The sequence below is a fragment of the Agelaius tricolor genome, unplaced genomic scaffold (genome assembly GCF_023055355.1).
Source record: "Agelaius tricolor isolate 1412-34295 unplaced genomic scaffold, bAgeTri1.0.p SCAF_66, whole genome shotgun sequence".
Taxonomy (NCBI): Eukaryota; Metazoa; Chordata; class Aves; order Passeriformes; family Icteridae; genus Agelaius; species Agelaius tricolor.
In genome coordinates this window covers 253,955-274,113 of record NW_027269326.1, presented here as the reverse complement: position 1 = coordinate 274,113, position 20,159 = coordinate 253,955, and the positions used below count along the sequence as shown (strand labels likewise).

The following is a 20,159-nucleotide window of genomic DNA, read 5'->3' as shown; positions in this document are numbered from 1 at the left end:
AGGGCGGAGGTCCCGGGGCGCGGGGGCAGGGACGGGGCGGTGTTGGCCGCCCGGCCCCGGGCGCACGTGCCGCTCCGCCCCGCGCCGCTTTCACAACCCCGGCGCCGCCGCCGATGTTTTCCTACCCGGGACTGGGCGCATGGCGCGGCCGCCGGGGCCGCTTCTGCTCCTTCTCCTTCCTCTCCGCTTCCTCCTGCACCTCGCCGGGGCCGCCGGGCGGCCCTGCGGCCCCGCCGGTGAGTGCGACCGGCACCGGGCAGGGCGGGAGCGGGGCTGGCCCCGAGCCTCTGCCGCTACCTGGGCCTCGTGGGTCCGGCCACGGCGAGGGGACACACGGGGATCCGCGCCGGCCCCACAGGAGCTCAGCCGGGCCCGGGGAGGCGGGCGGGGGGTGGTACGGGACCCCTGGGCAGTGGGGGCTCAGGCTGGGTGCGGTGTCCCGGTGCTGTGTCCGGGTGCTGGTGGGTGCTGGGTGCTGTGTCCCGGGTGCTGTGCTGTGTCCCGGGTGCCGTGTCCCCGGTGCTATGTCCCCGGTGCTGTGTCGTGTCCCTGGTGCTGAGTCCCGGTGCTGTGCCGCGTCCCCGTGCTATATCGTGGGTGCTGGGTGCATTCCCAGCAGCAGGAGCCAAAGGGAACAGCAGGTTCACGCTGGCCGCTGACCTTTGGAAGGAGCCGGGAGCGCTGCCCAGGCCTGACGAGGGCCGGCAGCCAGCACAGTCACTTAACCCCTCTGGCACTGGACCCAGGGACTCCCGGGACCACCAGTCCCTGTGTGCCACCTTCCCCGAGCTGTGCTCCCCACCACCAGACCCCTCATATCCCACAATGCGAGGAGCCACTCTGCAGCTCAGTGCCCTGACCCCCAGCAATCACCAGACATGGGGAGCGGATGATTGGGTGCCTTCCATCTCCAGGGACACCCTGGGGTCTCACCTTCATCGCCTGCTCCCCTCTTGTTCCTCCAGGACTGCCGCGGGACACGGTGTTGGGCCGCCTGGGAGCCAACATCACTCTGACCTGCCAGGACGAGGTGCCTGCAAACACCACGGTGTTGTGGCAGGTGGAGAAGCAGGGAGCAGCAGGGCAGCTGGCAGAGGGGAACACGCTGCTCCTGAGGCAGCTGCGCTACGAGGACTCAGGGCACTACAGCTGCTCCGTGGGGAGCCACCTGCTGCGCTCCCTGCGGCTGCTGGTGGCAGGTGGGTCCACGCTGGGGTGGGAATGTCCCTCTCAGCAATGCCTGTGATGGCCCCTGTCCCCCAGCAGCTCCCTGCTTTGCCTGCAGAGCCCCCTGAAACTCCCCAGGTGTCCTGCTACCGGCGGAGCCACGACAAGGATGTCCTGTGTGAGTGGCCACAGCAGAAGAAGCCGTCCCCAGGGACGCGGGCCATGCTCTGGGTGAGGAGGAGGTGAGTGCTGTCTACTGCATCCATCATGGGCTGGGACCCCAATAGGACAGAACAGGTCCCTCTCCATGGACCTGGTGCCATCTGGGAGCCCATGGCTCAGGCTGCTTGCCTCCCTGCAGACCCTTTCCCTAGCAGCTGCTGGTAGCTGGGAGCTCACAGCACAGGACGTGTTCCTTCCCCATGGCCCCATGTGCCCATGGCACAGAATGTATCCCTCCCCACAGACCCTTTTTCTAACACTGCTGGGGACCCCACAGCGCAGGACATGTCCCCCACAGCTGCCCTGTGCCTGGAGCACACTGCAGCCCTCCCTGAGCTGTGACCTCGCAGGTTTGTGGCTGAGAATGCCACAGAGCAGCGGTGCCGCTACTTCTCCAAGGCACAGAAGTTCGTTTGCCGGCTGAAGGTGCCGCCTGGCACTGACGATACCAAAAGCCTCGTGGTGTCCACGTGTGTCAGCAACGGCGCCGGTGGCTCGGCTGGCAAAGATAAGATCATCACCCTCAGCAGTGTCCGTGAGTGCTGCCCGTGGCTGGGAGCTGGGGTGGTGAGGGTGCGGTGCGAGGCCCTGAGCCCCCATTCCCCCCGCAGTGAGGCCAGACCCGCCGGTGAATGTGACGGTGCAGGCTCTGGAGAAGGCACCACAGCGGCTGCAGGTGAACTGGTCCTACCCCCCTTCCTGGGACCCCCGCTTCTACTGGCTCCGCTTCCAGGTCCGCTACCGCCCTGAGCCCGCCCAGACCTTCACGGAGGTGAGACCCCGCCCGCTGGCACGCCCCTTGTCCCTGGCCAGACTGTCCCCAGCCCCGTGTCCCCGCCTCCAGGTAGATCAGGTGATGACAACTTGGCTCGACATCCGTGATGCGTGGCGTGGAACAAGGCACGTGGTGCAGGTGAGGGCCAAGGATGAGTTTGGCCATGGCACGTGGAGCGAGTGGAGCCACCAGGCTGTGGGCACCCCCTGGACAGGTAGGAGGGGATTGGGGGGCCCTGGGACTGGGGGCTCAGCAAGGGCTCTCCCAGTCTCATACTCCCCCCCACTCTGTGCAGACCCTTGGGAGTTCACCTCTGAAATGGAGCCTTACAGCTCACAGGTAACAATGGTCTCGGCCTTGGGAAGCATCACACGCTCCTGAAGGGGTCTCCTGTCCCCATGTGGGACATGAGGACACCAGGGCATGAGGGCTGACCTGTCCCATTGTGCCCCCCTACCCTTTGCAGGTCCCCACAGAAGATGGCACCTATGGGGTGACACTGCACCCCAGGCTCTTCGAGGAGGATGATGCTAATGGTGAGGAAGGATTCCTGGACTGGGGCTGGGGGGCAGGGACACCCAGTCCCTTATCCTCACCCATTCTGTGTGTCAGGGTCTGTCATGGAATCCAGCACCCATCCTGTGGCATCCCCCTACGCCTTCCTGGTCACCGGGGGCAGTCTGCTCCTTGGCATCGCCCTCTTTGTTGGCATCGTGGTGAGGTGAGTGCCAGGGGGGCTGGCCCAGGGGGCTGTGTCTGCCCCCTCCCTCACCTGGAGCCTCTCTTCTCCCCTGCAGGTACAGGCAGATGTGGTGGACGAGTGGCCAGGAGACGACCAAGCCAGAGGCCGAGGGGCAGCACATGCTGGTCCCTCTGAGCTTACCCCCACCTGCCCTCAGTGATACCCCTCTGCTCCCACACCCTGCCCCCTCAGCCCCTGGAGGGCTCCACACAGCTCAGGCAGATTATTCCTCCTCAGGGCAGTAGCCAGGGGCTGAATATGCTGGTAGGTGCTTGGGGGTTGGATGGAGGGTCCCAAGGCTTTGATATGGCTCTGGGAGCAGTTCCCCCCAGTATCTGGTGGCTCTGTGGTTGGGACAAGCCTCTGAGGAGGAGAATCAGTGCCATCCCCCATGGGGAGCAGCTAGGAAAAACTCAAACTGGGTCCTGGGGGCACCTTCAGCACCAAGCTGGGATGGCCAGGAGTGACAGCACTGGAACCAGAGCTTGGGAGCTGGCCTGGGACCCAGTCTGGGGGTCCCACAGGGAAGGAAGGGCCTGGTCCCTACAGTGCCACAGGGATCAGGGAGGGAGGGCCTGGCTGGATCAGCCCCATACCTCTGCTGCAGCCCCCTTGGGGCTCCTTTTTAAAACACATGTTGGGGAAACAGGACAATGTGGCTCAAATAAATGCTTTGGATTTATACTGGAGTGGCTGCTGGGAGTGGGGTGGCAGAGGGGTCGCTGCATTGTCTGGGAGTGGCTCCAGTGGGGTTGTACCCCACTTTATTCACCTTCCTGTACTCTCTGCATCCCCACCATGTACCCCAGGCTGTGCTCTGTGGTTCAGTGGTGCCTCCCAGGCTGTACCCCCTGTGCTGTGCACGTCTTCCTGCCACAGATCCCCAGCCCTGCACTCCCTGCCCTGTACCCCAACCCTGCACTCCCAACCCTGCACTCCCAACCCTGCACCCCCTGCCCTGCACCCCAACCCTGCACCCCAGCCGTGCCTCCTCTACCCTGCAGTGCCCACCCTGTGCTGGGTTGTGCAACAGCCCAGGGAGCTGCAGCTGCACCCAGGCAGGAAACCACAGCTCGAGGGAAGAGGGTGCTCAGGCACCCTGGGGACCGTGTTCCTCTTCCCTTCTGCTGGCCCCCTGCTATAAAAAGCCTGGCAGGATGCAGATGTGCTCTTGGGGGAGCCCCAGTACCGCTGGCCCCCAAAACTGTGGTGACTCCTGACAGCACAAGGCCCAGCCCAAGCCCCCAGGACCACTGCTCCCTCTCAGCCAACAAGTTTATTTTACTAGATCATTACACATGCCAGTCTCACTGCATGCCCCCAGCTCGGGCACGGTTCTGGTCAGGATTGTCCCAGCGAAAGGGGCACAGCCCTGCTGGAGTCCAGGAGCGGGGTCCCTTCAGGACTGCAGACGTGACAGGGTTTCTCTCACCGGACCCTTCCCGTGATTCATGCCCATCGTTGTCGCATGCCTCGGGGTGGGGAAGGCTCGCAGACCACTCGGGGGCGGCATCAGGCGACGCTAATGCAGCTTGCAGTGGACGGGGTGTAGCAGGGCCATGTGCTCAGCCCCCTTGAAGGGCAGCTTCTCGGTGGAGTAGTAGTGCACAACTTCGGGGATGCTGGAGAAGACGCCGCTGGCCTGGCTGAGCGTGTACTTGTTGTCCTTGGTCTGGGCCACGATGATGTGGACGCAGCCCTGGCTGGTCCTGGGCGGCCAGCAGGCATCAGTGCTGCCGCCAGCCCCCCGGCGCCCGCCTGCCCCGCGGCCGTATCCACCCCTGTTTGTTCCCGTCCCGCTCTGATTGTTTCGGCTCCAGGGGCTGCACTTCCTCAGGAAGGAAACGCCGCTGGCGCTCCCGACAATGCGCCGGGGAGGGGGACACGCCGTACCCCCCCTCCGCCCCGGCCTCACACCAGGATGCCTGGGTCCCCCCCGATCGGGGGGTGCCATCCCTCGGGGTGCGGGTGCTCCCTCCCCATCAGGGTTTTTGGTGGGAACAACCAGGGGCAACTCCCGCCGAAGCAGCGCCCCAGGGTGAGGATTCCCCGCACGTCCCCAGGAGGGTGGGACACCCCCAATCTCTGTGGGCACCCCGACACTCACTTGAGCGCGATGGAGTACTTGCCGCTGCCGCTCTCGCTGGTGCGCACCAGGTACCCGGCCTCCCGGCACGGCTGCAGCCGGCTCTCCGCCTCCGCCCGAGTGATGGCCCCGTGGTACCAGCTGCGGGACACGGGGAGCGACGCTGAGCCCTGGCAGAACAGCGGCCACTCCGTCCCTGCTCGCCCCGTTCCCCACGCCTGGATCGGCCTCGCACTCACGGCTGCTTCTCCAGCGCCAGGGCCGGGTCCACCCGCTCCCCCTCGCTGTGCTCGGTGCCCGCCGGCTTCAGCATCTTGGGGGTCCAGCTCTTCTGGCGCAGGTGCTGCCGCGGAGTCTCCTCCTTAGGACGCTCCGAGCCCTCAAACTGGACTGGGAGGGACAAGATGTGAGCCCCCCAAAGCCCCACCTCTACTTTTGATCCCCATCCCTAGCTCCATGCCTGTCCCCAGCCCCAGCACCTCCCCCGTTGCCAGTCCTAACCCCTTCTCCAACCATGTGCCTGTCCCCATCTGGTCCAACACCCCACCATGAAAGGGGACACCTTCAGTTACATCAGAGCCCCATCCAACCTGACCTGGCAGGTATCACCTCTTTGGGCAACCTGTGCCAGTACCTTGCCACCCTCAGCGCAAGAAAATTCTTGTATCTAAAGTGCCCCTTATAGTTAAAAACCATTGCCCTTGTCCTGTTGTCACAAGCCCTGCTAGAAAGTGTGTCCCCATCCCTGTCCCTGTTGCCACCCCCATTCCCACCCCACGCCTGTCCCTTCCCCCCATGCTCACTCCCACCCTGTCCCTGTCCCCTACCTGACAGTGCTTTGACAATCTGCTCCTTCTTCCACTCCCAGGGCTGCTCGTACTCCCCGGCCGGGCGCTCGTCGTTCTCGGGCAGGCGCCCATCCCCAGCCCTCACCCTGCGCTCCGGGGTCCCCCCAGCCACCCCCTCCCCAGGCTCGTAAGGGGTGTCATAGAGCTGTGGCCCCTTCCCTGCCACCTCCTTGCCCCCCAGCCTCTTGGCAAGATCCAACTTGGCACCCCCCTCCCCAGCCTCTCCGGGGCCATCCAGCAGCAGGATGGCTTTGACCAGGGGATCCTTGGAGCCACGACGACGGATTTCTGTGGGGAAGAGGGATGGTGGGTCAGGGATGGGTCTGTGTGTCCCCTGAGACCCCCCCAATCCCACTACCAGCCCTCAGTGAGGGATGGATGTGCCGGCAACGCCCCATTGGGAGCCAGCTCGGGAGGAGCTGGAGCAGGAAGGGGCCCATCCTCATCCTCATCCTCATCCTCATGGCGCCTGCTCTGCTGTCCAGCCCTGGCGTTGCTGGCGCCACAGGCCCACGCCAGTGGGGCCAGCTGGGCTCCATGGCAGCAGGATGCTACACCCCAAACTGGAGCTCAGCTGTGCGGGAGGCCGCCCCAGGGGCTCGCCCCTCCCAGCCCCCTGCTTCTCCCCACGGCGCCAGTCCTTGCTTAACAGCCTGGGCTGCCCCGCACGGAAAAAAAAAAAAAAAAAAAAAAAAAAAATCAGCAGCAAATCTTTTATTTCCAGCTTCCGGCCCAGTCAGTTCCTGTTGTTGTGGCCAGCTGGACGGTGGCCACGCCGGCCGGGGTGTCGCTGCCTGGGGGGCACGTCCATGGGGAGCTCTTGGGGGGTGGTACCCTGGCATGGCTGGGGGGCATGGAGGGCTCTGCAGTGGCCACATGTGCCCGTGGGTGATGGCAGCAGGTCACGGACACGGCTGAGGGGCCGGCCAGCACGGGTCAGTGTCCGGCCTTGCTCCCACTCCTTATCTGGCCCCGCGCAGCCGCAGGAAGCGGCGAGAGCTTTCCTGTTCCCGGAGCCTCCTGAGCCGGGTGGCTCCGAGGGCAGCCCCAGGCTCCTGCCCGGGGAGTGGTGCCAGCTGTGCTGCTGTGGCACGGCTCAACGTGGCACTTACCTGTGATCATCTGCTGGGCATCGTAGGGCTCCATGTACCCATCGTTCTCCCCCAGGCGCTCAGCGTCCCGCTGCCCCTTGGTGCGTTTGGCGTCGTAAGGGTCTGCGTAATCCTCCAGGATGATGACCTGGGCAGAGAACAGGCGTGTCTGGCTTCAGGGGGCCGTGGGGGTCCCAGCAGGGGTGGCAGAGATGTCACCAGCACAGAGCCAGGCAGGGAACAGGCACACTGGGGTCCCCAGGGAAGGATGGCGGCTTATCTGGGGTAAATGGAGCCGTGCCACAACCCCAGAGGATGCACCCAGTGACACCTTTGGGTGGGGGCAGTCCAGACCATTCCTATGCCCCTCAATGATGGTGAAGAGCCTGGGGGGAGCTCTGGGACCCTTCTGGGTGACAGCAACCCTGCTGACTGGCAGCCAGTGCTCCCAAGGCTGTGCAGGGGTGAAAGACCAGCTTCCAGAAAAGCTTTGCATCAGCCTTTGTTTAACCAGCAGATGAGCTCTGGGGTCAGGCTGGCTATGATGAGGGTGCCCCCCCACCCCCGAATGGGTGATGAAGGGCAGCTGGGATGAAGGCAGCTTTGAAGGAATTTAAAGGCAATGGAGCTGGGTAGGATAAAAGGATGAAGTCAGCCAGGCTAATGAGTCGGAGACCAAAGCAGTTAAAGCTGCCAGCGCTTCCCGCTCCCCACATCTCCCCCTCTGCCCCCGGCTCCCAGTCCCTGCCTTACCGTCTCTGTCTTGGGGGGCTTCCCCTTGTCCTGCTCGGGGGCAGGCAGGCTGGCAGGCAGGGCTCCGGGGTGCCCCTTCCCGTTCTTCTCGGAAGCCTCCACCTTGATCAGGCGGTTGATGTAGGTTTTGGAGGGTCCCTCCGGCGTGCCTCCCTCCACTCGGGAATTCTTCCTCATCTTCCCGGTGGCGGCCTGGAGCAGACCCTGCAGGTTGTCCCGTGACAGCCGGCTGCCCCCTTCCTTGCCACCCCCGGCCGCCCGGTACCCCCCCAGCTCAGCCGTTGAATTCTTGCGGCTCTTCCCGAGGCTCCCGCTTCCCGGCCGAGCCTTCTCTGAAACCGTCTTCAGGTTGGATGGGAACTCCTTGAACCACTTGGCCGCCATCGAGCTGGGGAGACCGAGGGTGCCGCAGCCCCCCCGGGGCTCCGCGACACCCCCCGGCTGCCCCGCCGGCTCGGAGTGGGCTCAGCCCGGCTGCCCCCAGCCCCGGCAACGGGAACCTCTGCGCACTGGGGCCAGCCCGGGAGAGGGGACGCGGGCCGGGGGACCGGGGCCTTCGTGGGGGGCTCCAGGCGTCCTCGGCCCCGGCGGGGACGGCCGGTGGGTCCCCAGGGGTGCCGGCTCCTGCGGCCCGGGGAGGTCCCTGGCCCCGGGGAAGGGTCTCGGAGGGGTTCGGCGTATCTGCTCCAGCAATGGGGTGAGTCGGGGGGTCCCGCCGGGGGTCGGAGGAGTCCGGCCGGGGCAGTCCCGGGGAGGTTCCAGGGGTCCGCTGCTCCTGGGGACGGGGCTCGTGGGGGTCTCTCCGAGCTCGGGAGGGCCCGGCCGGGAAGGGGCAGCCGGGGGGTCCCGTCGCGGCTCCTCGGCAGGGCCGGTCTCCGGGGGCAGAGGGGCTTCGGAGAGGGGTCAGGCCGGCCCGGGGGGCCCCATGCGGCTGCGACGGGATGGGCCGGGGCCGGGCCGGGCCGGAGGGGCCGGAGGGGGCGGCAGGGCCGGCGCTCCCCGCCCAGATCCGGAGGGGGCGGCCCCGGGGAACGGCGCGGCCCCGGCGGGCCCGGGGAGCCGTGGGAAGCTTCGGTGGGGGTCCGGTCCCGGTGGGGCTGAGACACCCCCTGACCCTGCCTGGCTGATGGCACCACCCTAGACAGGGATGCCCCGACGGACCGAACGAGTGGACCCCGCGCAGAGACTCCAGGACAGCGCAGAGCGGCCCCTCCAGAGACCCTGGGCACGCAGCCCGAGGATTGAACCTGGGCATGGGCTCTGCTCGCTGTGGATGGAGATTCTGCACAGCCCCCTGTGCACAGCACCTTTACAGAGACCCCGAGCACAGCACCTTTACAGAGACCCCGAGCACAGCACCTTTATAGGGATCCCGTGCACAGCAGCCGTACAGGGACCCCGAGCACAGCACCCTTACAGAGACCCCGAGCACAGCACCCTTACAGGGACCCCGAGCACAGCACCCTTACAGAGACCCCGAGCACAGCACTTTTATAGGGACCCCGAGCACAGCACCTTTACAGGGACCCCGAGCACATCACCCTTACAGAGACCCCGAGCACAGCCCGACGGGGCACAAGCGCTGTGTGCAGCCAGGGCACTCTCTGTGGCTCACACCACTCCAGCCAAGTTGTGACCGCGCTGTCACCTTGCTGGAAAAGCACAGCAGAGCCCACTGGTTTGGCCTCTGTCAAGCTGCAATGCCTCACAACAGCAAAGCAACCCCTTTGCAACTGCCCGGGAAGAGGAGAAGAGGGGTTTGTGGCAGAATCGCTCCCATAGCCCCAGGATGGGAGTTTGTGGCAGAACAGAGGCTCCTCTTCTGTACAGGGGGAGGCGCTGGGCGCTGGCAGCGCCATAGGAAGTGATGGCGATTTCCTCGCTGGCGCTGCGGGGCAGGATGTGCCGTGCAGTGTGCGATGCCCCTGGCAGGCTGGTGCCCGAACTGCCGCTGGGATCTTTCCTGCCTTCAGCTAGGAAAATTCTACTTCTCCACCAGCAAACTCGGGTGCTGGTTTCTTTTCTTTCCTTCATAAGTCAGATTTCAATCCCCCTCCGTTTTTATGGGGCCTCAACTGGGCAGACACGCAGGCAAGCACTGTTGCTTTGTGCTGCAGTGGTGTTCACACCAATGTGCCACATTTCTCCTGCAGGAAGACTTCCCTCGTCCTTGCTCTCTGCCAGCTCCCACAGGGGAGGGCCTTGGGAGTGCCTTTGGCAGTGGTGGCTCTGCCCAGCTCCTTCCCCGAGCAGCCTGGTGGCCACGAAGGCCAAGCCCTGCTCAGAGGGGGATGGCTCCTCCCTGGGCAGGTGTGGACAGACAGGACTGGCAGGGGGCCTGCAAGACACCTGCTCCTGCTTCACTGTCAGCCTTGATGCTCACCAGGTCAGCGTCCCAGGGACAGAGTGTCCTGCAGGGCCCTTTTCAGCTCTGCTCATCCCAGCCTGTAAAGACACCATGGGCTCTCCCGACCAACTCGGCACACCCAGTCCCAACCCAACCCCTCTGCTGGGCTCAGCAGAGCAGCCCCTCCTTCACCCAAGAGACAGCCCCACAAGTGTTTTAAACCTTTGTTAAACTGAGTTATCCTGCTACCTAGCAGGTTCCTGAGCTAAAGGTGGGAACTGAGTGCAGCTACTTCTGCTCTCCCAGCCCCAGGAGCAGGGTTGGAGAGGAGCCAGAACCCCAAGAGGTGCTGGTTTGGGCTGGAGGACACAGGGCAGAGCTGCTCAGCTTCACAAATCCTCTGGTCCTTCAGCAAAGTACTTAAAAATAGTCCTCAAGCTGAGGCCAGAGCCACTCCTGCAGCTGTGAGTAATCCTTCTCCTAACAGCATCTTTTTATTCCAAGGCTCTGAGAGCAGGACAGGGAAGCAGCTGCTGGAGTAGATAATGGAGTTCTGAGGCTCTTTGATTTTCTAATGACTTTTATTCAAACACAGTGAGTTAATATGCATGGTTCCATCTTTGACACTGGTGCGTCACTTCTGTCCTCCAGACGAGGACGTGGCCCGAGGTGGAGGAGCTCCAACAGCCAAAATCTCCTTCCAGCTGCCTCAAACCAGGGCTGTGGGGGTTCAAGGAAACAGGCCACAACTGCAGCAACCCCGTCCATGGAGGGCTGGAGCACAAAAAGGCGAGCAGGAACAGTAGCTTAAGGAGAGTAAAAGAAAACCCCATAGAACGGGGTGTTCACTGCTGGAACGGGTCCTGGCCAGGGCTGGGGGCAGTGGCAGGACAGAGCAGTGCCCCTGCTCCACTCCCTGCAGAAGAGAAGCTTGCAGCCACAGCACAGCAGGGATGGGGACAAGGGGCTCAGCCTCCATGCTAGTGGGGAGAAAGAGGGCAAAGCTCAGGCCTCAGCTCATCTCACTGCTCAGCAGGAGGACAGGGAGAAGTGTGGGGTGGGAGCTGGCAGCCCTGGGTACACCCACAGACCCTTCCTCACTGCAGCAGAGAGGGCAGCCTCACCTATCTCCCCTCTGTGCTTTGAGCTGAGAGGCTGCAGCTCACAGAGAAAAGCTGGGTTTGCCCAGGGGAGATGGGGCAGAAACCCTGCTCCCTCCATGCCAAAAAACAAAAGGGCTTTTCTTCTCCCAAGTCTTCCTGCAGGGTATGGGCCCAGCACAGCTCCACCGACTGCCCCACCCTGGGACCAGGGCTGCAGCAGGGTTTGCAGGGCACAACCCACCCAGCAGGAGCTTGGAAAAAAAATTAGTTAGACCAGCATTCTCAAATTAACAAACTGTAATTTTTCTCCAAAGATACATTTTCCATACACATCCATCATACACCGTAACAAAAAAAAGCAGTGTACATGAAATAAGAAAATAAATTAAATCCATAGCATAGGTAAGGAGGATGCTCTAGACTGGAGTAGAGTCAAAAGTTTCCAGCAATACAAGAGGCTCAAGAGTTTGTTTTAACAAGAATGCCTGCTAGCATGGGCCCAGCAAGTGTTCTGGGTCAGTCCAACTCCTTAAACAGTTATTTAGAGTTTTGAACAGCCAGTATTGTCCTGCAACAGGCAGAGCTATTACATCCTGGGAGAAAGCCAAGAGGCATCACTAAGATCCAAGTAGAGCATCCAGAAGATATTCAGATTGGTCCTGCAGCATCCACACTAGCCATCCTCCTTGGGTGGTGTATACCAGCCTGCAATGAGGAGAGATCTGTGAGGGAGGAAACTGCACCTGGAGAAGCTGTCAAAAGCAGCCAAGTCCCACTTCTTAAAGGCCACATATTCCTGATTATTGGGAGCTTTTCCCTCTGGCTGACTTCCCAACACCACACAGAATCATTTAGGTTGGAAAAGATCTCTCAGATCATCAAGTCCAAGCAATCAGTGAGGGGCTACCTCTAGTTAGAGCCTCAGAGCCCAGAGAGGGCAGCAGCCCTCTGCAGCCACACTGTGTTACAGCAGCTGCCACTGCTGCTGTCACCTCTGCACCTGAGGCAGGACAAAACTCGAGTGGCTTGTCTGGGGAGCCAAAACAAGCAAGGGAAAATGGAGGCCCTCTCCCTCAGCCCTTACCATTCTTCTCATGGATCTGAACCAGGGACTTGTAGGACTGCTGTGCTCTTGTCAGGCTGTACTGGTTCTGCAGGGGAAGAAGGCAAGGAGACCATTAGTGCAGCAGAAACCAAGGTGCAGCCAGACCTGGCTGTGCCCCCATTCTCCAACACTGCCCAAGCCCTACCTTGTTGGCTCCAAATTGTACTCGTGCCTTCCCTTTCACCAGCGTTGCACTGATCTGCATGATCACAGACTCGATGGAGTAGGCACTACTCCAGCCCTTGGGGATGAAACACAAAGTGAGACCAGACCCACCCAACCGTGCTCCCAGAGCAACCAAAGGGCCTTCCCCAGCTCTGGCAGGCAGTGGCAGAGCAGGAGATGTCAGGAATATGGAGTGTGGTAGGCAGAACAGCTCCCACAGGGATCAGCACCCACCTGTTTCGTAAGCAGCTCCATGCAGATGGCACCACCACCCAAAACATACCTGGGAAGGAATCAGACAAAGTTACCAGACAGACAGATGTGTGATTATACCCACCCACTGCTCCAGAGGTGAAACATCCATCATAGATTTATGATGGAAACAATATGCTAAAAACACCATCACTGTCTGGTACCCAATGGCAAATCCACGTCAAGGAAGTCACAGCTCTGGATAAACCCAGTGAAACCTGCTGCAGAAAGCAGCACTGCAGAGCACAGAGAGAGACAGATAATTACTCACCCCCCTGACAGCACTGGGGATACAACCCTTACAAATGGTGGATCAAAAGGAAAGTTATCCTGCAACGAGAGAAGGGAAGCAGAGCCACTGAGTTCTCTGATGCCTCGCTGGGCGAGGCGCCTCTCGGGGAGGGGGAGCCTTACTTTAAAAGAGAAGTTGAGGAGGATGAAATCTGTTCCTTCTTTCTCTTTGAGGATTTGAAGATCGTTGTGCAAAGCGCTGTCCTCGTCAACCCTGTGAGAGGAAAAGCCCAGAGGGGTCAGGCAGAGCCGTGTTGCACCCCAGGCCAGCCCAGCTCGCTGCCACCAACACCGGAGCTGCCCTACCTGCACAGCCACACAGACAGCACAAACTGCCAGCATTCTGCTTCTGGTTTGCAGAGAAGACCATCACACCCCTTTTCCATGCTGCCAGCTTAAAAATAAAGGTTGCCTGGCCCAAGGAAAAGGCAGCACTGGTGTCTGGAGGGTGTGAAAGCTCAGGGTTTGCCTGCTGCGCCTCTCTGCGGGCTCTAGGAACAGCAGAGACTTGCAGAGTCCTCTGATTACCTCACCTGGGCTGGAGATATCATCTCCTTTTTGTCGTGGAGACAGCAAGCCAGCTGCCTGAGAGAGGCTAACTCAAGGTCTGCTTGGTGCTGCCCTGCCATGCTCATGTCCCCCCCACTGGTCCCATCACCAACAAATGCATGATCCCAAGCTGGGCCACCTACTTCAGGAGTTTGACGTTCCAATCGTACAGGCTGTCATTCACTAGTTCAACTGCATAGTATCCTGCAAGGAGAACACAGGGGGGTCACTGTGGGGGGACACTGAGAGGGGCTCGAGCCATCACCCAGATTTCAAACTCCCCGGGCTCTGCAGCACAACTTCATTTGGGCACTGTCCCTCCATGAGAAGCAGCACCTATCCAGGACAGTCCTGAGGGCAGCAGTTTCTTTCTCTGAGTCCCTGGGCTCAGGAAAGGAGCAGGAACACCATCCCCCTCAAAGTCAGATGATTCTCTGACCCACAGCACGCTCCTCACTTCCATCCAGCAGTGGCAGGGAAGAGAGAGGCTACAAGGTGGTTTTGATCACTCTTAACAGAGCCCCAGCCATGCAACGCTGGAGATCCTCCCCCTCAGCTGAGCAGCACAGCCCCAAGGCCCACTGGGTACCCCAGAGGAGGAGAGGGAATCCTCCTCCTCCTGCCCCAAGCTCCTGGCAGCACTCACCGCCCTTGAAACTTGGTGATCGGTAAATATCCCTGAGCTCCTTCATCAGCCGGTCAGTGGCCTGCACAGACCCAGACACTGCACCCTGCAAGGAACAGGGAGGGGAAAGTTGCATTGTTATGCTGCACCCAACCATGGCTGCTGCTCTATGAGCTCAACACCTGAGCTACAACTCAGTCCAGCCTCTAGACCAGACTCTTATCCTGCCTGGCACCTCTCAGCCACAAATGTGCCACCTCAGGCAGCACAGCTGCAGCAGAAACACCTCTGTGTCCCCTCTACTGCCTTAGAATCTCAGCCCAGGGGTACAGAAGCACAATCCACCTCCTCAGCCTCAGGTGATCATAGGGGCACAGCTCATGGGGCACAAGGCAGCCCCAGATCTTGCTGCAGGAGTGCCCCATGAGGCACCAATGCCCCTGGGGTCAGCCCAGCGCCCTCCCTGAGCTGCAGAGGCAGCTCACAGACTGCTCTGCCTCAGCCCCATCAGCCCTGGAGAACTGGTACTGCTGTACCTTTGGCTGGGCACCCTCTGATTCAGGGCTGGAGGGCTGGCAAGGGCCTCCATCACTCTTGTCCTTGAGTCCCTCTGCTTCCCCAGCCCACCTGCCCACTGGGTGACACGTACATTTAAGTAATCTTGCCTCTGGTTCTTTTTTATTTTCTCTAAAATGGCCAGGTTTTCCTTCCCAATGCCTTCATCCTCTGTCTTTCTCCCATCTGCCGGCTCCTCCTCTTTCATCTCATAGTGGTCCAAGTCCTCAGTGTCCTGGGAAGGGAAGAGGAAAGCTCAAAGAGATGTGCCTCTGCTCCTCCCTGCTCTGAGTGCTGGGCTGCCCTCACCCAGGAAGGATCCCTAGTGCAATCCTTCACCTCAGGGAGTCCCAGCTCCTGATCTGAGGTACAAACAGAGTGGAAAACACAAGGTCTGGGCACTCAACTGGGCTCATGTGAGATCTTTGCTGGATTCTCCCCTGCCACGTCTCATGCCCGTTTATAACAATCTTTGAGTCCTCAGCAAGCCCCATGTAACCATGGCCCTGGATCTTGGCACACCTGTGGCTTCAGCAGCTTTTGCCACACTGGTGGTGGCTGGAACAAAGCACAGCCCCTTGGCACAGAGCTGCCAGACCCCCTGGGCTAGCCAAACCCCAACAGGGACACAGGGCACCAGCACCACGAGAAGAACAGAGCCCTGCACCCAAAACAGAGCCCTGCACCCAGATCCAGCTGCATGGGATGTTATTCCCTTAATAAGAGTGGGGATTTCACAGCAGGTCTCTCAGTAGATCAGCTCAGCACACCCCAAGTGTAGTACCTGACCTCAGAAGAGCCTTTGGCCCTCATTGTTTCCCAAAATAACACATGGCAGTGCAAGCCCCTGATAGGAAAAACCAGTTGTAGCCATCTGGACCCACTACAGAAATCTCTCCCCGTGCACTCAGGGTTCAGCTGCCTGGAAATGGCTGTGGGCATGCACAGCTCCAGCTCTGGCACTAAATCCTCTGAACAAGTGTTTCCTCTGGCCTCTCTGGGCTGGTTGTGGCTACTGAGCAGTGTTTTTGGAAGGGCTGGGACATTTTTAGACTCGCACAGGAAAACAGATCCTCCTAGAAAATCCCTCGAGTAGATTAACCTGCATAATAAATCTGTGTGCCAGGGCACAGTTCTGCTGCTTCACTCCTCCACACAGCTGAACAAATCCCACTGCTCAGCACAAAACCTTTGCTCTACACGAGCACTCTCCCTCCACAACGCCTGGCATTGGCAAAAAGCACAAGAGGGAATGCTCAGCTCCTCAGGATTTATTTCTCCAGCCCAGAGGAGTGGAGGCCCTGCAGACTCTGGTTTGCCATAAAGCTGCAGATTTGCAGATTCACAAGGTTATGCTGGTGCCAGTTTAACCCTCCCCCTTTTCCCCACGGACAGTGGCAAAGCCCAGCCTTAATTTAGCAAGCAATTAACTTTGCCAAAGCCCCCCAAGTGCTGGGTGCTGCTGCTCAGTGACCTGCCCCCAGGCTCCACAGCACTGCTGACTCAGTGCCCGTGCTGTTCTCGTGTCTGAGGCATTGCTAAACGTCACCATGGAGATCCAAGATTATTCCACCCACTTCCACAGATCTCTAAACTGCAAACCAAACAAGCAGAGCCTGTGGGTTGTGCAGCAAGGTGCCCTCAGCTTGCAGTGAAGTGTGGCTGCCTCCACCACTGCTGGCAATTAGCTCACTTGCACACTCAGCCACCTGACCTCATCCTCTCTGTGGGAGCTCCGTGCAACAGAGATTTCCCTGCCAGCAACAGCAACCCAGAAATGCACCTCTCCTGCAGGAATTTCAGGCTTCAGAGAACAGCACGTACTGCCCCAGCAGCTCTGCTCACAGCTCATCCACATGCCTCTGGAGGCCATGGCTACATGGCCATGCTCTGCTCTAGGGTGGATGTCTTTGCCCCCAGTGAAGGAAGGATGAGGAGGACTCCATCTTATCAAAAAGATAATTAATTACTTAATTATGCTATATTATTCTATACTATAGTATTCTATACTATATTATTCTATAGAGCCTCTGTGCGTGGATATCTTTGCCCCCAATGAAGGAGAGGAAGGATGAGGAGGACTCCATCTTATCAAAAAGATAATTAATTACTTTATTATACTATATTATTCGATACTATATTATTCTATAGAGGATATCTTTGTCCCCAATGAAGGAGAGAAAGGATGAGGAGGAATCCATCTTATCAAGAAGCTAATTAATTACTTTATTACACCATATTATTCTATAGAGCCTCTGTGCTCTATAGTGGATATCTTTGCCCTCAATGAAGGAGAGGAAAGATGAGGAGGACTCCACCTTATCAAAAAGCTAATTAATTACTTTATTATGCTATATTATTCTATGCTATATTACATTACTTCTAAACTGAATCTGCCCAGCTCTCAACTGCTCAGAATCTCATGGCTGTCAGCCCACAGTCCCCACACACACACACCTGGATTCAACTGGTCAGTGAATCAAAACACTCCCACCAGAATCCAGTTATCAATTCCCTTCAGGTAAACAATCTTCCACCATGCATTCCACTTGTGAACAACACCAGAGCACTAAATAAGATAAGAACTGTTTTTTCTTTCTCTGAGGTTCAGAGAATGTGAAACCCAGAAATATTCTTGGGAAGAATTGTGCCTTGCTTTTCCCTGTGAAGGGAAATGTGGCTATGGTGCTCTCCTGGGGTTTGTGAATATGTGAAGCCCAGCTGTGCCTCAGAATCCTCAGCATCAAAATGCCAAGAATTATCCAGCCTTTGGTCCAAACTTCCCTGTCTGGTGGCCACAAGCTTCTCCCAAGCTTCTCCAAGCCCTCACACCTTTCAGCACCTTTCTCCCTGTGCTCAGCTCCTCACACCCTAAGGTGGCACTTACCTCTGGCATTTCTTCATCTTCCTCTTCAGAGGACACCTCTTCCTGGGTGCTCTGTGGAGAGGACAAGGATGGAGATTGTGTGCTCAGCATCCTGGGAAAAATGCTCTCCTGCTTTCCCAGACGCTTCCAAAGCGAGCTCAAACAGGGATGAACAAGCAGAGCCAAATGAAAAGCAAAGAGCAGCTGAGAGCCTTTACAGAAAACAGCACCAAGGGCCAGCAGAGCAGGCTGGCATCACCCAGGACAGGAATCCAACCTCTCACCCACTGTGTTCCTCCTCTGGTAAGCCCAGAAGCCTCCAGAGCAAACATCAGGGAACGTGTAACTTGTTTTCTGAGCTCTGGGAGCCTTTTCCTGAGCCACTTACCTGTTCTGCTGGCAGAGGCTGGTCCAGCATTTCAACATCTGGATGTTGGGGGAGGTTGTAGAGTTTGCACAGGTCAGAGATTATTCGCTTCAGGTGCTGCAAAAGCTGTCCAGAGAACAGAGGGTCAGTGAAGTGTGGGGAGCTCCGTGCCCAGCAGCAGAGGCCCCAGGGCTGCTCCCTCCTGCTCCAAGCAGCAGGAGACACAGGTGCAAAATGCCACCCTGGCATCAAATGATGTCAGAGAAGTTCACCCCAAATATCTGGGACCTTTATGAGACCAGGGCAATCCCCACTTGAGGACATGTAAGCAGGGAGTTACCCCCCAAAGGTGCCAGCCCTCCCCTGCCCAGGCAGCAGAGCACATCTCACCAAGGTGTTTCCTTTCCTGACTTCCACCAGCCTCTCCAGGATAGCTGCCAGGTTGGGATCATCTGACTCCACAGACCATATGGGGGGAACAGCTGGATAAGACTCCTGGACAGGGGGAGAAGGGGGTGTTGGTGGGATGGAAACCATTGTGGTGCACAGGGCAGTGAGCCAGATGGGCTGAGGGCTGAAGATCCCTCTGTACCACATAGATCAGGCCACAGCTGACTGATCCACCCCCTCCAGCATAAACCTGGGGCTGAGGGCAGCACAAACCCCTACTGTGACCATGCTGGGCTGTGTCCCCTGGCCCAGGGTAGAACAGGGAGGGAGGACAGTGGCATTTTGGCCACCCCTCCGGCCGTGGGGCTACTGGGGGTGGAAGGCAGTAGAGGCAGGACACTGAGGGTGTCCCATGGGTGACTGCCCTCACAGCTTTGCACCAGCAGTTACAGAAGAACCTGGCGGCACCCACGCAGAGCAGAGGCCGAGCAGGCACCTTTAATCCAGGACAAAGCCTCTGGCAATACTCCCAACATGCCCCTCCAGAAAATTCTGGTTGTTAGTCCCATTCAGACTCTACACCAGGGGCTGTCCAAGCTCTGCCAGCCCTCCTCGCCTGGAGACACAAACCAGCTGTAACTCGTGGTCAAAGAGGGCATCGGCACAGCAGCACCGGGATCGCTAAAACACCGGCACGGATGAACCAGAGCAGGGAGGAGGAGCTGCCGCTGCTGCCCCAGGTTCCGCTTCTCCACGGAGATCAGGCCCCCCCTCCAAAACAAAACCGGGGGAAAACGGGAAAAACGGGGCTCCATGCCTGGCGACGAGCAGCGGGACAGGACTGTGGGTTCCAAACGCCACGGGGAACCGCCAGCTCTCGTACACCGGGACGGCGGGACTGCTCCCCAGTTGTTCTCTGCGTGAGCCGCGGCCCCGAGGAGCTCCCGGAGGCCCCACGGAGAACGGGAACGGGGGCAGCCGCCCCCCGCAGCCACCGCCAGGGACGTTGGGGCACAGGCCCGGTTCACGCCGGGCCCCAACGGCGACAGCCCCGTCCCCGCGAAGGAGCAGCCCTCGGAGCCGGGGCCGCCTGGCGGTGCCCCCGCAGAGCCCGGGCCCGCCGCCCCCCGGGCCTCACCGTGATGTTGCAGTGAATGCGGACGGGTCCCGGCGGCGGCCCCCGGGAGGCAGAGGCGCCGGCGCGGGCCCCGGCCCCCGGGACGAACTCGCAGCTGATCTCGTCCGGGCAGGCGCTGCCAATGCGGAACCGCTCGTGGCCGCGGTGGAAGATGGACTCGAGCAGCCGCAGCTCCCGCCTCAGGAGCCGCCCGGCGGGGGCCGCCGCCACCTCGGCCCCGCTCCGCCCGGGTCCCCCCGCCGCCGCCTGCGTCCTCGCCGCCTCCTCCGGCCCCGCCCGCTGCATCTTCCCATGGAGGGACCCGCTCCGCCGCCGCCGCCGCCGCAGCCCCGGAGCCCGCCCAAGATGGCGGCGGGACGGCCCCGCTCCCGGAAGTGCCGTCGCCGGAACGGGCGGGGCGGCCCCGCCGGAAGCGTCTCGCGACATACGGGAAGTGACGGCTCCTAAGCCCCGGGGAAGCGGGGCGGGGCCGGCGCGGAGCCCCGCCCCTGCCCGGAGGGGTCACCGGGGGTCACGGGGAGGGGGGGGCACCGGGCACGGCCGGAGCCCGGCGGGGACGGCGCTCGCCGAGGCCCGGCAGTGCCGGCTCTGAGACCCCCCTACGGGCCTACGGCGGGGCCGCGGGCGCTCCGGTCCCGGCCCCCACCCGCCAACTCTCCCGCTCAGATCCCAGCCCGGGGCTCCGCCGCCCCGCTGGCCCCGCGCAGGGACCCCGGTGCAGC

The 20,159-nt window shown here is 60.4% G+C and overlaps 3 protein-coding genes across 8 annotated transcripts; 1 reads left to right on the top strand and 2 right to left on the bottom strand.

Annotated features, from left to right (window-relative positions):
• The first annotated feature begins 50 nt into the window (after positions 1-50).
• On the top strand, positions 51-3,588 carry IL6R (interleukin 6 receptor). 2 transcript variants are annotated; one of them, XM_071456933.1, is made up of 10 exons: positions 51-236; positions 966-1,199; positions 1,286-1,409; positions 1,740-1,924; positions 2,001-2,161; positions 2,234-2,378; positions 2,460-2,503; positions 2,631-2,700; positions 2,777-2,885; positions 2,962-3,588. In XM_071456933.1, exons 1-10 carry the CDS (start codon positions 140-142, stop codon positions 3,149-3,151), a joined length of 1,359 nt encoding a protein of 452 aa, XP_071313034.1. In that variant the 5' UTR covers positions 51-139; the 3' UTR covers positions 3,152-3,588. The 2 variants fall into 2 exon arrangements, with proteins under 2 accessions (XP_071313034.1, XP_071313033.1); XM_071456932.1 differs by having other exon boundaries at positions 2,001-2,378.
• A 581-nt stretch (positions 3,589-4,169) lies between these two features.
• SHE (Src homology 2 domain containing E) lies at positions 4,170-8,656 on the bottom strand. Of its 2 annotated transcripts, none has more exons than XM_071456796.1 (6): positions 7,685-8,656; positions 6,953-7,079; positions 5,820-6,128; positions 5,232-5,382; positions 5,014-5,133; positions 4,170-4,615 (listed from the first exon to the last, which is right to left on the bottom strand). In XM_071456796.1, the coding sequence occupies exons 1-6, from the start codon at positions 8,066-8,068 to the stop codon at positions 4,429-4,431; spliced, it is 1,278 nt and encodes a 425-aa protein (XP_071312897.1). In that variant the 5' UTR covers positions 8,069-8,656; the 3' UTR covers positions 4,170-4,428. The 2 variants fall into 2 exon arrangements, with proteins under 2 accessions (XP_071312897.1, XP_071312898.1); XM_071456797.1 differs by having other exon boundaries at positions 4,170-4,548.
• Positions 8,657-11,413: 2,757 nt separating this feature from the next.
• On the bottom strand, positions 11,414-20,008 carry UBE2Q1 (ubiquitin conjugating enzyme E2 Q1). Of its 4 annotated transcripts, XM_071456945.1 has the most exons (13): positions 19,438-20,008; positions 18,300-18,404; positions 17,931-18,035; positions 17,564-17,614; positions 14,771-14,911; positions 14,143-14,227; positions 13,640-13,700; positions 13,071-13,161; positions 12,928-12,986; positions 12,639-12,687; positions 12,385-12,480; positions 12,219-12,285; positions 11,414-11,839 (listed from the first exon to the last, which is right to left on the bottom strand). In XM_071456945.1, the coding sequence occupies exons 1-13, from the start codon at positions 19,861-19,863 to the stop codon at positions 11,808-11,810; spliced, it is 1,368 nt and encodes a 455-aa protein (XP_071313046.1). In that variant the 5' UTR covers positions 19,864-20,008; the 3' UTR covers positions 11,414-11,807. The 4 variants fall into 4 exon arrangements, 3 of the variants coding, with proteins under 3 accessions (XP_071313046.1, XP_071313048.1, XP_071313047.1); XM_071456947.1 differs by lacking the exon at positions 14,771-14,911; XM_071456946.1 differs by lacking the exon at positions 18,300-18,404.
• Between the last annotated feature and the right edge of the window lie 151 nt (positions 20,009-20,159).

What these genes read in the sequence shown, in the direction of transcription:
- IL6R (XM_071456932.1), top strand. Translation starts at nt 140, where the DNA reads ATGGCGCGGCCGCCGGGGCCGCTTCTGCTCCTTCTCCTTCCTCTCCGC. An exon ending in CATCACCCTCAGCAGTGTCC is followed by an intron (nt 1,925 to 2,000) that starts GTGAGTGCTGCC and finishes TTCCCCCCGCAG; the next exon opens with TGAGGCCAGACCCGCCGGTG. An exon ending in TGGAGCCTTACAGCTCACAG is followed by an intron (nt 2,504 to 2,630) that starts GTAACAATGGTC and finishes TACCCTTTGCAG; the next exon opens with GTCCCCACAGAAGATGGCAC.
- SHE (XM_071456796.1), bottom strand. Translation starts at nt 8,068, where the DNA reads ATGGCGGCCAAGTGGTTCAAGGAGTTCCCATCCAACCTGAAGACGGTT. An exon ending in GATTGTCAAAGCACTGTCAG is followed by an intron (nt 5,383 to 5,819) that starts GTAGGGGACAGG and finishes TGTCCCTCCCAG; the next exon opens with TCCAGTTTGAGGGCTCGGAG. An exon ending in AAGTACTCCATCGCGCTCAA is followed by an intron (nt 4,616 to 5,013) that starts GTGAGTGTCGGG and finishes CTGGCCGCCCAG; the next exon opens with GACCAGCCAGGGCTGCGTCC.
- UBE2Q1 (XM_071456945.1), bottom strand. Translation starts at nt 19,863, where the DNA reads ATGTCGCGAGACGCTTCCGGCGGGGCCGCCCCGCCCGTTCCGGCGACG. An exon ending in AGAGGCAAGATTACTTAAAT is followed by an intron (nt 14,228 to 14,770) that starts GTACGTGTCACC and finishes TGTTCCTTGCAG; the next exon opens with GGTGCAGTGTCTGGGTCTGT. An exon ending in TGGAGCTGCTTACGAAACAG is followed by an intron (nt 12,481 to 12,638) that starts GTGGGTGCTGAT and finishes TTCATCCCCAAG; the next exon opens with GGCTGGAGTAGTGCCTACTC.